General features: G+C 52.0%; 1 protein-coding gene across 10 annotated transcripts in view; it reads left to right on the top strand.

Moving 5' to 3' along the window:
- The first annotated feature begins 2,807 nt into the window (after positions 1-2,807).
- Positions 2,808-13,005, top strand: part of MAPK8IP3 (mitogen-activated protein kinase 8 interacting protein 3) — a 47,430-nt gene continuing 37,232 nt past the window's right edge. For all 10 annotated transcript variants that reach the window (XM_032425649.1, XM_032425643.1, XM_032425641.1 and 7 more), the window contains exon 1: positions 2,808-3,177. In XM_032425649.1, the coding sequence (XP_032281540.1) occupies positions 2,860-3,177 (318 nt within the window). In that variant the 5' untranslated portion in view covers positions 2,808-2,859. The remainder of the gene's footprint in view (positions 3,178-13,005) is intronic.

Below are 13,005 nucleotides of genomic sequence, written 5' to 3'. Positions count from 1 at the left end.
CAGTTTGGAGCCACTGCTCCAGCCATAGGCCAGGCTCGGGCCCGGAGAGTCACAACCCGTTTGCCTTCAGGGGCTGGGCAGTGGCCACTCAGACGAAGAACAAGGTAGCTCCACCTGTGTTACGGTGAGGGAGCAAACGACAAATGGGAAAGGGTTACTGTTGCATGTCCTGTGCTTTCTCCAGAAATGTACTGGCTCTTTGCACAGCATAACTTGGTCCTATTATTTTCCACACTTGGTGAGGATGTATATTCCTCCTGTGTTATTCAGTTCATTTCTTTGCATGATATCCTTAATCCTTAGTATTTTGGAGATCATAAATGCAATATTCCTGTTTTATGTGTGACTACGAAGTGCCATCAAAATTTAGTGTAGGAAGAATTGAGAAGGACATTACAAGGACTAGATGACTCTAGCAAATTAAATTAGACCTTTTTTTTTTTTAAGTTTTTCTTTAAATTCCAGTTAACATACAGTGTACTATTAGTTTCAGCTGTATGGTATAGGATTCAACATTTCCATACATTACCCACTGCTCATCACAGCAAGTGCGCTCCTGGAAGCCCAGTGCTCCATCCATTGACAGAGCCAGGCTAAAGTGGAACGTTTGAGACCTGTGTTCTCATCTTACATTTTAGGGTCTTGCAGTGAGAAAAAAATTTGTATCTCCAATTACCTTAAATCTGAAAGCAAGTCTATTTTTAAAACAAGTTGTAGCTTAGGTTGCCTGATGCTCAAGTGCCCTAGCTGCATCCTTCAGTAAACATCAGGAATTATCCAGCATATTATCTTGTTAAAACTTTGTTTTGTTTCAACCAATTTCAAGTAAATGTGCCCAATTATGTTAGTAATGAAAACCAACAAAGTCGGGGCGCCTGGGTGGCTCAGTCATTAAGCGTCTGCCTTCGGCTCAGGTCATGATCCCAGGGTCCTGGGATGAAGCCCCGCATCGGGCTCCCTGCTCCTCAGGAAGCCTGCTTCTCCCTCTTGCACTCCCCATGCTTGTGTTCCCTCTCTCGCCGTGTCTCTCTGTCAAATAAAATCTTAAAAAGAAACCCAAACAAACAATAAAGTTGGTGGCAAAGTCAGTTGGCCTCTCACAGTGGGGGCTGCCCGACTATAGTTGGCACTTCAGGGATTCAAAGGGGTCATGTGTCTGAAAAAAGGCCTAAGGCATGTCTTACGAGTTGGACACCATCCCCCCAAAACACTCATAAACTTTCTTTGTAACTTACCAGGAAAAACTTAACATACCTGTTTGTGCTGCTCATCATTTTGAGAATAAACCTACTAATTCTATATTTTATGCTTACTATTGACTAGAGCTGTGCTAAGTCCCTTTCATGGATTAGCTTATTAATGTTCATAACTTTCCCAGGAGATTGGTAATACTTTTAGGCTAAGTTTGTAAATGAAATTTGGGATGATTGAGTCACTTAGCTAGCATCAAAATCCAGATAATCTGAATCTGAGGTGGGATCTTGGTTTCTCTCTTAATGGAGTGGGTGTGCATCCATCCATAGAGCAAATTAGGTCACAAGGAGAACATTGGTATAATAGTACTCAGGGTCCTGGGATCGAGCCCCGCGTCGGGCTCCCTGCTCAGGGGAGAGTCTGCTTCTCCCTCTCCCTCTGCCTGCCTCTCTCCCTACTTGTGCTCTATCTCTCTGTCAAATAAATAAATAAAATCTTTAAAAAAAAAAAATAGTACTTAGGGCATCATCTGCAGGACAGTTCATTGATTTGGTGCAATCAGATGAGGGTGAACTGACCTTGAAGCATTTCGTTAGGTAAAAGCCAGGGTAAGAGTATTTCTGTCGGCATTAAGCTACGACAGTTTTGTGTTAAATCAGAATTAGCACTACCTGGGTGGCCCCCAAGCTGCAAGTTTAAGTTGTGGGTTGATGGTGTCCTCAGATGCCAGTAAAAGAAGATGCAAACCCGTCCGGAGCAACTCTAAATTCAGGCTTCAAAGTATTCCCAAGTTCAGAAGGGAAGGGTGGGGCTGCCAGGGCCAGAATCAACCGCAACACCAGACGGCACAATCAGGCCCGCGAAGGCCGTGTGTGCGGTGATTACGAGACTTACTTAAAAAAAAAGCTTACTAAAGAGATGTCATAGAAGTGGCTGAAAGTGGAAGAAATAGCAAGCCTATCAAGCCGTAGCCTGTAAGATCCAGTAGGACACAGAAATTTAAAATACAACCACTGAACTGGAAGACCCAGTGGGTGGTGGCACGGTAAAGTGGGCCTGGGGAGTCTGAAGGAGGCCCACGGAACGCAGGACTCCGCGGCGGCCTGGAGGAGGGGGCTCCCTCCTGCACTCGGGAGCGAGAGGGGCGACTGCCCTTCACTGGGCCCCCGAGGGTTGGGGGGACGAATGAGCGGGAGCGGGCGGCGCTGCCCTCGTGTACTCCTGGGGCACACGCCAGGTCACGGGACAGGGCCGGTGTCGTGGTAGCTGCGGGAGCCCGCGCAGTGTGACCCGCACCCGCGCGCAGCGGCTGTGAACACCCGGACCGGAAATGCCTCCGGCCCCGCTCGGCCGAGCTTCCGCCCCAGGGGCGACCTCCCGCTACGTCACGGGCCCCACGACCCCTAGCGGCGCGGCGGCGCGAGGCTCGGGCGGGACTTCCGGGCAGCAGGACTTCCGGCCGCTGACTGACGGGCGCAGCCTCGCCGGCGGCGGCAGCAGCTGCAACAGCATCAGCAGCAGCGGCGGCGGCGGCGGCGCCTGAGCCCTGAGGCGACAGCGGCAGCGGCGGCGGAGCGACGGGCTGCGGCCTGCGGACTACGGGCGGCCGGGGCGGGCGGGCGCGCCGGCGGACAGCGGGCCGCGCTGGCGGCGGCGGTGGCCGCGATGATGGAGATCCAGATGGACGAGGGCGGCGGCGTGGTGGTGTACCAGGACGACTACTGCTCCGGCTCGGTGATGTCCGAGCGGGTGTCGGGCCTGGCGGGCTCCATCTACCGCGAGTTTGAGCGCCTCATCCACTGCTACGACGAGGAGGTGGTCAAGGAGCTCATGCCGCTCGTGGTCAACGTGCTGGAGAACCTGGACTCGGTGCTCAGCGAGAACCAGGAGCACGAGGTAGAGCTGGAGCTGCTGCGCGAGGACAACGAGCAGCTGCTCACCCAGTACGAGCGGGAGAAGGCGCTGCGCAAGCAGGCCGAGGAGGTGCGTGGGCCGGGCCGGCCGCCCGGAGACCCTCCCCGCCCCGCCCCTCCCCGTCCCGCCCCGCCCCGCCCCGGCAGCCGCGCCCGGGGGCCGGGAGCTCCCCACCGTGCTCGGGCCCCGGAGCCCCCGGCCGACCTCACCAACCCCACCGTGCTCGGGCCCCGGAGCCCCCGGCCGGCCTCACCCCCCGACCCACCGTGCTCCGGCCCCGGGGCCCCCGGCCGACCTCACCACCCCACCACCGCTTGGGCCCCGGAACCCCCGGCCAGCCTCACCCCCCACCCCCCGACCGTGCTCCGGCCCCGGAGCCCCCGGCCGGCGCCTTCCCTGCTCCGCCCCGGAATCTCCTGCCGCCACCCACCCACCCCGCCCCCGCTCCGCCCTTGAGCCCCCGGCCGCCGGCACCCCCCTCCCCGTTCCACCCCGGAGCCCCTGGCGGCACAGGAGCCTGCAGCCTCAGCGGCCCCGAACCTCAGACCAGGCCTCGCTTCCTCCCCCATACCCACCTCTCATTCCAGACGTCCGTTCTTGTCGTGTGTGTGTGTGTGTGTGTGTGTGTGTGTGTGTGCGCGTGTGTGTGTGTTTCGCAAACCAGCTTCCTAAATAGACCCCCATTACTGTGTTTGGCTGCTGCAATTCTAAATCCAGCTAGAAAAGGGATATCTGATCTTAGGGTTCTGCGTCTGGAAGTGGTCTGTTGTCACAAGATCTTTCCCTTGTCCCTGGCCCAGTGTTTCCAAACGAGGTCTGTGACATGGATGAGTTTGGTGATTGATGTAAACACCTAAGGGAAGAGCCACGGTTGGGTTGCTGCCCTGGCACCAGGAGAAAGACTCCAGGTTTCTGGAGGTGATGTCTTTGCCCTGTCCTCCCCTCAGTTGGGAAGGTTGTTAGCTTACCTGGGAAAGGCTGAGAAATTCCACTCTGGCTTCTGAGAAATTACAAATGGAATTTTGAATTATTTGATGGCGTTCTAGGATATCTCCATAACCTGGAAATCACTTCTTCATGAACCAGTTTGGAGAACCGTGCATTGTAGGAAACACCGTTGCCTTCATTCATTCACCATCAAACATTTAGCTCCCAGTATGCCAGACCCAAGGATGTAGGGGATTTGGGCTCCCATCCCTGCTTTGCTCTTCTGACCTTGTCCGCATCGCCTGCCCAGTCTGGATTTTGATTTTCCATCAAATGAATCAATTGCCCTAGGTGATCTCTAAGCTTCTCGGATGTTCTGTTATTCTAGGCATTAGGTGATATTCTCTGCTTTATGAATACAGAGTTTCTTATTAAATGAGCCACTTTTTTTTTTTCAATTAATTAGGCTTAACACGTTTTTTACGTTAGTATTGAAATAGAAGATTGTTTCAGTATTTGGGCTTTTTCTTAAATCAGAGTGGTTTATGTCCTAGTTTGGTTTAAAGCATGTTTATAAAAACTTAAAGTGCTTTATATCATTCCTACTTCTGGTAGTAATTTTGCTTTTGGATTTCATATGTATGTCAAGAGGCTGTTGTTTATTGATTGGGGTGTCAAGCTGTGAACCGGTTTAAAGCTCCCAACTTAAGCGTATGCAAGAGCTCATAGGATTTTAGGGTTGAGAGTGGCCCTAGGCGTTTCCTGGGGAAAGAAGTAGACCCGAGAAGGGGGGGTGCTGGACGAAGATCACATGCCCTAGAAGAGCCACAGCGAACCCAGTCTACCCTGACTCCTGGCCTGGGCTCTTCTTTCTATATCATGCTGTTGTGGGAGGTCAGAGAGCTGCACCTCCAGAATACTGGAGTTCTGGGGTTCCCTCGCCCGGCCATGGGGTGGGGCTGCCTCCCTAATGCTGAGCAGTGTCCTTCACTTCTCTGACCCTTCTCTGCACGAACGTAATGTCTAGCTGATGATGTTTTGAGTAAGTTTGTTTTCTTTCTTCTTGTACCTCTGTGGTCAGCATTGTGGTTGAGAAGACACTGAAGGGGGAAAATCAAGATGGACAAACTTAAGGCTATGAATCATAATCATCTAGCTTAAAAATTAGCTCAGTGTTCATGAGGCCTCTGCTCTGCTCTGTACAGCTCAAGTTCAGCCATGAGTGACTGCTTCTGGCCTCCCGCTCGCACTCCCCCGGACTAAGAGCCAGAGGGTGTACGTGTGGTTTGCAGGACACTGTCTTTGAGGCCGAGACCCAGCATTGCCCGGCTGTGAAGAGAAGCGGCACAGAGCTTCCTGAGCAGAGGGCCACGAAGCAAACAAATGCTTGGCTAGCCAGTACAAAGCTGTGGTTAGATGCTAACAGGACGCCCTTGCAAAGACCTCAGGTGATGTTACAGCTAAAGAAAAGGGCCAAATAGTGTAACCATTTTGGTATTGTATCGTGTTCATTAAATCCAACAGACAGTCATTTCCAGTTTTGTGGAAAAGACCACTTCTTTTTCTAGGCAGGGAATTGAGATCACAGATGTGTGTCTGATAATACAGAAGCTGGAACGTCACAGGCTGAGGCACGCTCATGTTGCCCAGTAGCTGCTGCGTCTCTGGCCACTCTGCGCAAGAAGGCTTAGTCAGAGCTGGGTAACCCGAGCCGCCTGCAGCCTTCCAAGCAGGTGGAACCTGCAGGTTTTGTTTAAAAAGCCTTGAGCAGAGCAAATATCCCTGTCCCTCACTTACTGCCCATGATAACACCAACAAGAGATGGCGAGTATGTTCTAGGTCTGGCTAGAGATAGTGGGCTCCAAGGAGTGGGGCCGAGGCCCAGAGTCCACAGACGCAGGCTTGAGTGCCAGCCCTGCCCTTGGGAGCTGCACTTCCATCGACCAGTCTGCCCTTCTCTGGCAGTGAGGGAGCTGCCAGCCCTGAAGCTGCTTTCATATCAAGTGCCAAGTCCCGTTGTTGGCTGTTGTTTTCCTGAAGAACTGCGGAGAGGCAAGTTTAGTTGAGTCGGGGGAGAGAGCACCTTGATGGATTGATTTGCAGATGGCAAGCGCGGGCATCTCGGTCTCTGGTTGTGTGGGCTTTGTACTTATAACTGAGTCCTGCTCAAGCTTGCAGAGCTGGCTTCTAAAATTTCTACAGAGACCTTAAAAATGCTGAATCTTTAATTTCCTACCATTAGGAAAGGCTGGAAGTGGGCAGTTGAGTGGGAGGACTGGAGCGCGAGGAGATGCCCACCTGGTGTGACCCTGCAGGAGGAACAGGTGGAGGGCTCCCCAGATAGCAAAGAGCCCTCTTCCCTGCGGAGGTCAGGCATGTAGCGCATAGGACGAAAAATCAGTAGCCATTGTTGCATCAAACTCATCTCAGCCCTAAAGAAACTACTGCTAATACCCCGAACTCCTACAAGACCGTCCAGTGTATGTGGGTATTTGCTGAGGCCCTGGCATCTGCAGCTTCGTAAGAAAGGTGTCCAACGGGAGGAAAGTTTTACCCCAAACTGTTTGTTTCTGGTTACATAAAAGTAATTCAGTTTGCAGGAGAACATTTGGATAGGATTAAGCTGGAGGGAGGAAAAGCCCTAATCCACCTCTGTAGATCTGCCTTTTCTCATCGGTGAATTGATGCACTGAAGCAGAGGTTTTCTTCTGGTTTCCCACATTAGAAACAGCAAATTCACCACCGCTTGGACAAGACATGGGATTTCTTTTCTTGCCATGTTGTAATATTAAAAGCAGTTTTTAAAAATTATTTTTTTGGGGGCGCCTGGGTGGTTCAGTTGGTTAAGCGGCTGCCTTTGGCTCAGGTCATGATCCCAGGGTCCTGGGATCGAGCCCCTCATCGGGCTCCCTGCTCCGCGGGAAGCCTGCTTCTCCTTCTCCCACTCCCCCTGCTTGTGTTCCCTCTCTCACTATCTCTCTCTGTCAAATAAATAAATAAAATCTTTAAAATAAATAAATAAATAAAGGTCGACCCCAAGATAGTTTTACCGAGTCTACAGGAGAACAACCAGATCTCCCTTAAAAATGGAGACAGAGGTGCTTCCCAGCCAGAGTGAACATGTGGGGGAGGGCCCACTGCCCCGGCCCCTCCCTGTCCTCCCGGCCCCTGCCTGTCCTCCCGGGGCACTGCTATAGTTACTTCTTCCCAAACGAGGGCTTCTAAATTAAAGTTAATATCTGGGTTTTGCGGGTTATTTTATTTTATTATTATTTCTTTTTAAGATTTTATTTATTTATTTATTTGACAGAGCACTAGAGAAAGAGAGAGCAGGGGCAGGGGCAGAGGGAGAAGCAGACTCCCCGCCAAGCAGGGAGCCCGATGCAGGACTGAATCCCAGGACCCTGAGATCATGACCTGAGCCGAAGGCAGACGCTTAACCAACAGCCATCTGGGCGCCCTATTTTATTATTTTTTTTTTAAGATTTTATTTATTTATTTATTTTTATTATTACTTTTTTAAATTTATTTGACAGAGAGAGAGCACAAGCAAGGAGAGCGGCAGGCAGAGGGAGAGGGAGAAGCAGGCCTCCCGCGGAGCAGGGAGCCCGATGCGGGGCTCAATCCCAGGACTCCGGGATCATGACCTGAGCTGAAGGCAGTCGCTTAACCAACTGAGCCACCCAGGCGCCCCTTTAAAGATTTTATTTATTTATATTTGAGAGAGAGAAGGAGCAGAGGGAGAGAGAGAATTCAAGCAGACTCTGTGCTGAGTGCAGAGCCCGACTCAGAGCTCCACCCCAGGACCCTGAGATCATGACCTGAGCTGAAACCAGGAGTCGGATGCCTAACCAACTGCATCACACAGGTGCCCCTGTGGGTCTTTTTATTAAAAAAAATTTTTTTTAGGGCACCTGGGTGGCTCAGTTGTTAAGCGTCTGCCTTCGGCTCAGGTCATGATCCCAGGGTCCTGGGATCGAGCCCCACATCAGGCTCCCTGCTAAGTGGGAAGCCTGCTTCTCCCTCTCCCACTCCCTCGGCTTGTGTTCCCTCTCTCACTGTGTCTCTCTGTCAAATAAATAAAATCTTAAAAACAAAACAAAAAAATTTTTTAATAAAGTCTACCCCCAGTGTGGGGCTCAAACTCACGACCCTGAGATCAAGAGTTGCACTTCTTCTACTGAGCCAGCCAGGTGCCCCACTGTTTTTTTTATTTTAAAGTTTTCTAAAACTTCCTGTATTAGAATCATTTCTAGAAGTTGCAGAAATAACACCCTGCACCCAGATTCCCAAATGGGAACATTTTTCTACCTTGCTCTTCCTTCTGTCTCTCCACCCCTCCCTCTTGCTCTGCATGACCTCCGAGTTCCTGCTTGTCCCCGTAGCCTCCTCTCTTCTGGATCGGGTCCTCGCTTTCTGCTTTTTGCAACCGCGACGATTGTGACATCACAGGACCCCTGTTTTGCAGGATGCCCCCCAGTTTGGCAGGAAGCCCCCGGAGGCGATGTGCGCTTCCCTGAGTGTCTGAAACCCTTGCTTGCTGTGTGCAGGAAGGGTGTCGGGGGACAAGGCCCACAAGCGCGGGACAGGGTCCCTCTCTCAGGCCCCATTCATCAGGAGGGCTGCAGGACGGCCCGTTACTACAGCAGACAACCAGGGGCGCCGCCAGCAGCCGGGCCAATGTGCCTTTTCAGGCATGTGATTCCTGTGCTCTGGGAAACGTCCGGGTGTTAGCTCCCCTGTCCCACCGCTCACCGAGTCCCGGCCATTCTTTTGGCCCGACTTTTGACTTTTGGTTTTAGGCGCCTTTCTTGTCTCCTTTGCCACCGTCCTGGTCCCAGTCGGCGCCTCCCACTGGCCTCCCAGCCTCGCTCCCTGTCCCAGCCCTTCCTCAGCCAGAGGGAACTTTTGCAAAGGCGCTTCCCATCTCCCCTCCCCTGTGTCCTCATCTGCCAGGGCAGTCCGGATGCCAGGCTCGGCTGCAGGCTTTGGGGATTGGATCTGGGGGCAGGCACCCGGTGGGGAGGTACTGGGGGAGACACTGGACACCCGCGTGCTGATGAGGTGGGGGCGTGGGATGCGCAGTGACAGGTGCGGGTGGGACTACTCTGGGTAGAGAGAGAGAGGATCCCCTCCTGCTTGAACCCTGCCAGGCCTGGCCTCATTCTGATGCGGTCGCCAGGCCCACCTCCCTCAGGGGCCTGCTCCCTGCGCCGCCCCCCTGCATGCGGTTCCAGTTCCTGGGCACCCCTGCCTCCCTGGCGTCTGGCGCGAGGGCTGCTCGGAGCGCATCCAGATGCTGAATGCTTAGATGAATGAGGGCCTGGCTAGAGGGATAGGTCCCTGTGCCTCGCACCCCAGCACCCTACGGCTGCCTCTGCCTGATCAAGGGGGCAGTGCCCTTCTAGCTCTTTCTGCCCCAAGGCTGGTTCTTTTCCCGCTGACGGCACACCTCAAAGAGATGCTAGCCACCTGTGTGTGAGCAGATGAGGAGAGAGGAGGCTTTCCTCTGCCTCTGTGCACACCACACCCAACCGTGTGTCTGGTCCCCGAAGGGCAAAGGCTCTATGGTTGAGTCGGTAGAGCAGTGGTCTGTTCAACACAACCTTCTGTGAGGATGGAAAGTTCTCATTCGTGCTGTCTGCTTCAGTAGCTGATGACCACACGGGGCCACTGACACTTCACCTATGGCTCATGCAACAGAGGATGCAAGTTCTCATTTTACACCATTTTAATGCGTTTAAACAGCCACACATCACTAGGGCCCCCAGCACAGGCAGCCCCGCCCCAGGCCGCGGAGCATGGGAGCCTTCAGCTCTCCGGGGAGGGCGGACAGGCGACAGAGGGAAATGCTGTTCAGTGAGCACGTTCCAGAAAGAGGAGAGCTCACGAAGCAGTAGGTTTGGATACAGGAGACCAGACAGAAGAAAACAGTGTGAGATAAACAGCAACAAAACAGGAGTACCAGCTGTGTAGGATAGAACGGGGAGGTGAGGAAATTATCAAAAGGCTGTGAAGAATTTGGCAAGAAGTCCCCAGTGCCTAGAAACGCTGGTGTCACGGCCCACGGCGAGATCTTTGACCCTGGGATACATCTTCGTTTCTGTGTTTCTTTCTTTCTAACACCTTTATTGAGGTGAATGCACTGAACTGTACGTATTTGTGCAGTTTGGTGAGTCTCGACATGTGTACACCCAGAAACCCGCCCAGAGTGGCCACCATCCCTGAAGTCTCCTTCTGCCCCTTGGTGACCTCTCCCTGCTTCCCCACCCCCACTGGTCTGCTCTCCATCACTGTAGAGTCTTGTGCGTTCTCCAGAACTTCATATAAATAGAATTGTGCAGGTGTTTCGTCTTTTTCTGTCTGGCTTCTTTCAGTCAGCATAATGATGTTGAGATTCTTCCGGGTGGTTGTGAGTGTCGTCCTTATCCCTCCCTGTAGCGCCGAGCCCTGTGCTCGTGTGGCCGTCCGTCCCTCCCCTGTGGGTGGAGCGGGAGGTGGCTTCTCCGAACCCGGCTCAGATGCAGCTGCGCATGGGGGTTCCTGGGGAGAGAAAGCCCAGGAGAGGTCCGGAGCAGTGGGTGGCTGGCGATAGGACCAGCCAGTCCCAAGAAAGCACCTGAGTCACCAGGGTAGGAAAGTCTCACCCCAGGGAAGTGAGCTATCAGCCTGCATACTCATCACCTCTCATGCGCAGGAGATTTGGGGAATGCCAGGTTAAGCGGGGAACAGGTCCTTATCCTGGAGGACCACACCTCACCCAGTGGGGTTTGGGCAGCAAAAGTTGGCACGTTTAGATTCTGACTGTCCGCAGCGACAGATTCAAAGTGACGCCTCTCACGAGAGTCTCCGTGCACCCCTCCCCAGAAACTTCATGCACTCTCTGGGTGCCGGACCCCTTCATGGGCTCTTCTCCCCGCTGTGGAAGCCCGTGGGTGCTTGCTCACGCGTGTGGCCCAGGGCCCTTGTCATGTCTGCAGTGTTCATTTCTGGACAGCAAGACCCTGTGTCCACAAAGCCAGCACCCTGGGCCCGCGTGCTGTTAAACCCAGCAGCAGCCAGGCAGAAGCTGAGCGGATGAGCAAGTTAAAGAAACCAGGGTACATTGCTGAGAATGCTCCAGAGAACACGGGGTCCTGGAGGTTCACTTCTCCCGGGGTGGGGCATCAGGCTTTTAGTTTTATCTTCCTTTTCCTTCCATCTCACATTACCAACCACATCATGTACTTTATGTGTCCTACGTGTATATTTTATATAGCCTGTATCTTAACGTATAAAATGTTTATTAATATTTAATACGTAAACATAACCATAACATTCTTTTGGGCACACACAGAGATTTTTTGTGTCTGCCTTGCCAACCTTTGGAAATCAGTGTGAATTAAACCAGTGCCATTCGTTGGGATTCCATTCAGGCGGATGCTGAACCAGCGGTCCCTTTAACACGAACATGAGGAAACTTTGCTTTTTTTATGAATCCAGCCCGATTCTTGGATTCCTGCACGGGGGTGGCGTGATCTCTCAGACATGTGTGTCATGCTAGAATACAGACGTGCGCTTCTGTACCTCCCCCAGTGCGCCCCCCCAGCAAGCCATCTCGCTCCATCCTGCTCTACTCCCCTGCCTACCCTGCATTTCACGTCTATGTGCTGACCCCATTGTGGAAAATGGAAAGAAAGCTGTAAAGAACATCTGTGGTTTGAGGTCTCAGGGGTTCACTGCCCCCCCTGCCGGGAGCGCCCGGTAAATATTTGATCACTATCAACACTGTACAAGGGAGTCAGCCCCCACACATGGAAGCCTGCGCCCCACAGCCTGAGTGTTTACCGCTCTGCCTGTCTAAAATAAAAGTCGAAAAAAGAGCACTTTTCTTTTGGAAATCCACTCTATCCCCTCACTGCCCCCAGAAGGAAATGATGGAAGAAAATGAGATCTCTGATTCCCGTTGGGTTCATTTCCAACAAACCAGCCAGAACTGAATTATTTCCTATGTATGACCCTGACCCAAAGGACACAGACAAGGGGAGAATTAGATTCAATATGCTAATTTACTTTGCCATTAAAATAACCCTGGGTTATGAAAGTTGTCAGAACGGATGATTACATTATAAAAGAGTGTTTACCTGATAATCTCTCTTGCGTTCTGGGAATCAGGGATCCTGACGTCTGCTGTGGTTTTAATTTTATATTTGACATGAAAAGTCAGTTTACTTCTTACCTGTGCTTTTATGTACACGTCAGGAGGAATGACCTCATTCCCTGGAACACTGAGAAAGGCCTCCTCTGGCTCCTAGTTTGGAAGAGCCCGCACTCAGGTTGTTTCAGTATGTATCTTGAGATTCACCTGAAAGCAAATTCTGAAAACCAAAGCTGAGTTTCATTTTAAAACCCAGCACTTTGTTAGTGGGAGGGAGGGGGTAGTATACTTAAAAACAAATCTAAAGGGCGCCTGGGTGGCTCAGTTGGTTAAGCGACTGCCTTCGGCTCAGGTCATGATCCTGGAGTCCCTGGATCGAGTCCCGCATCGGGCTCCCTGCTCGGCGGGGAGCCTGCTTCTCCCTCTGACCCTCCCCCCTCTCATGTGCTCTCTCTCTCTCATTCTCTCTGTCTCAAATAAATAAATAAAATCTTTAAAAAAAAAAAAAACAAATCTAAAAGGAATCATGTGGTATATTGGTATTTAGACGTGAGAATTAGCTGTTTCATATCTAGATGCTAAGGATAAGACAACGGGTCCCTTCGTCATAGGATGGCTAGTCATTGCTCTTCAGGCTGCTCAGAAGATCGGTCCTACGAGTGAGCGTAAATATCCGTGGGTTATCATGTGCCTCATGACATTTTGATTAGATTTGGTTGGACAGATGATAATTTCAAATTCAAACCCGTAGTACAAACAGCGTGTGTACGAAGTTTTCGCTTGGCTGTAGTCGCGCCTTCTGGAGATCTCTGGAATTGAGATACTGCTGTGTG

Source organism: Phoca vitulina, unplaced genomic scaffold, assembly GCF_004348235.1.
Source record: "Phoca vitulina isolate PV1807 unplaced genomic scaffold, GSC_HSeal_1.0 scaffold33, whole genome shotgun sequence".
NCBI classification, from domain to species: domain Eukaryota; kingdom Metazoa; phylum Chordata; class Mammalia; order Carnivora; family Phocidae; genus Phoca; species Phoca vitulina.
This window is presented reverse-complemented; position numbering and strand designations above follow the sequence as displayed.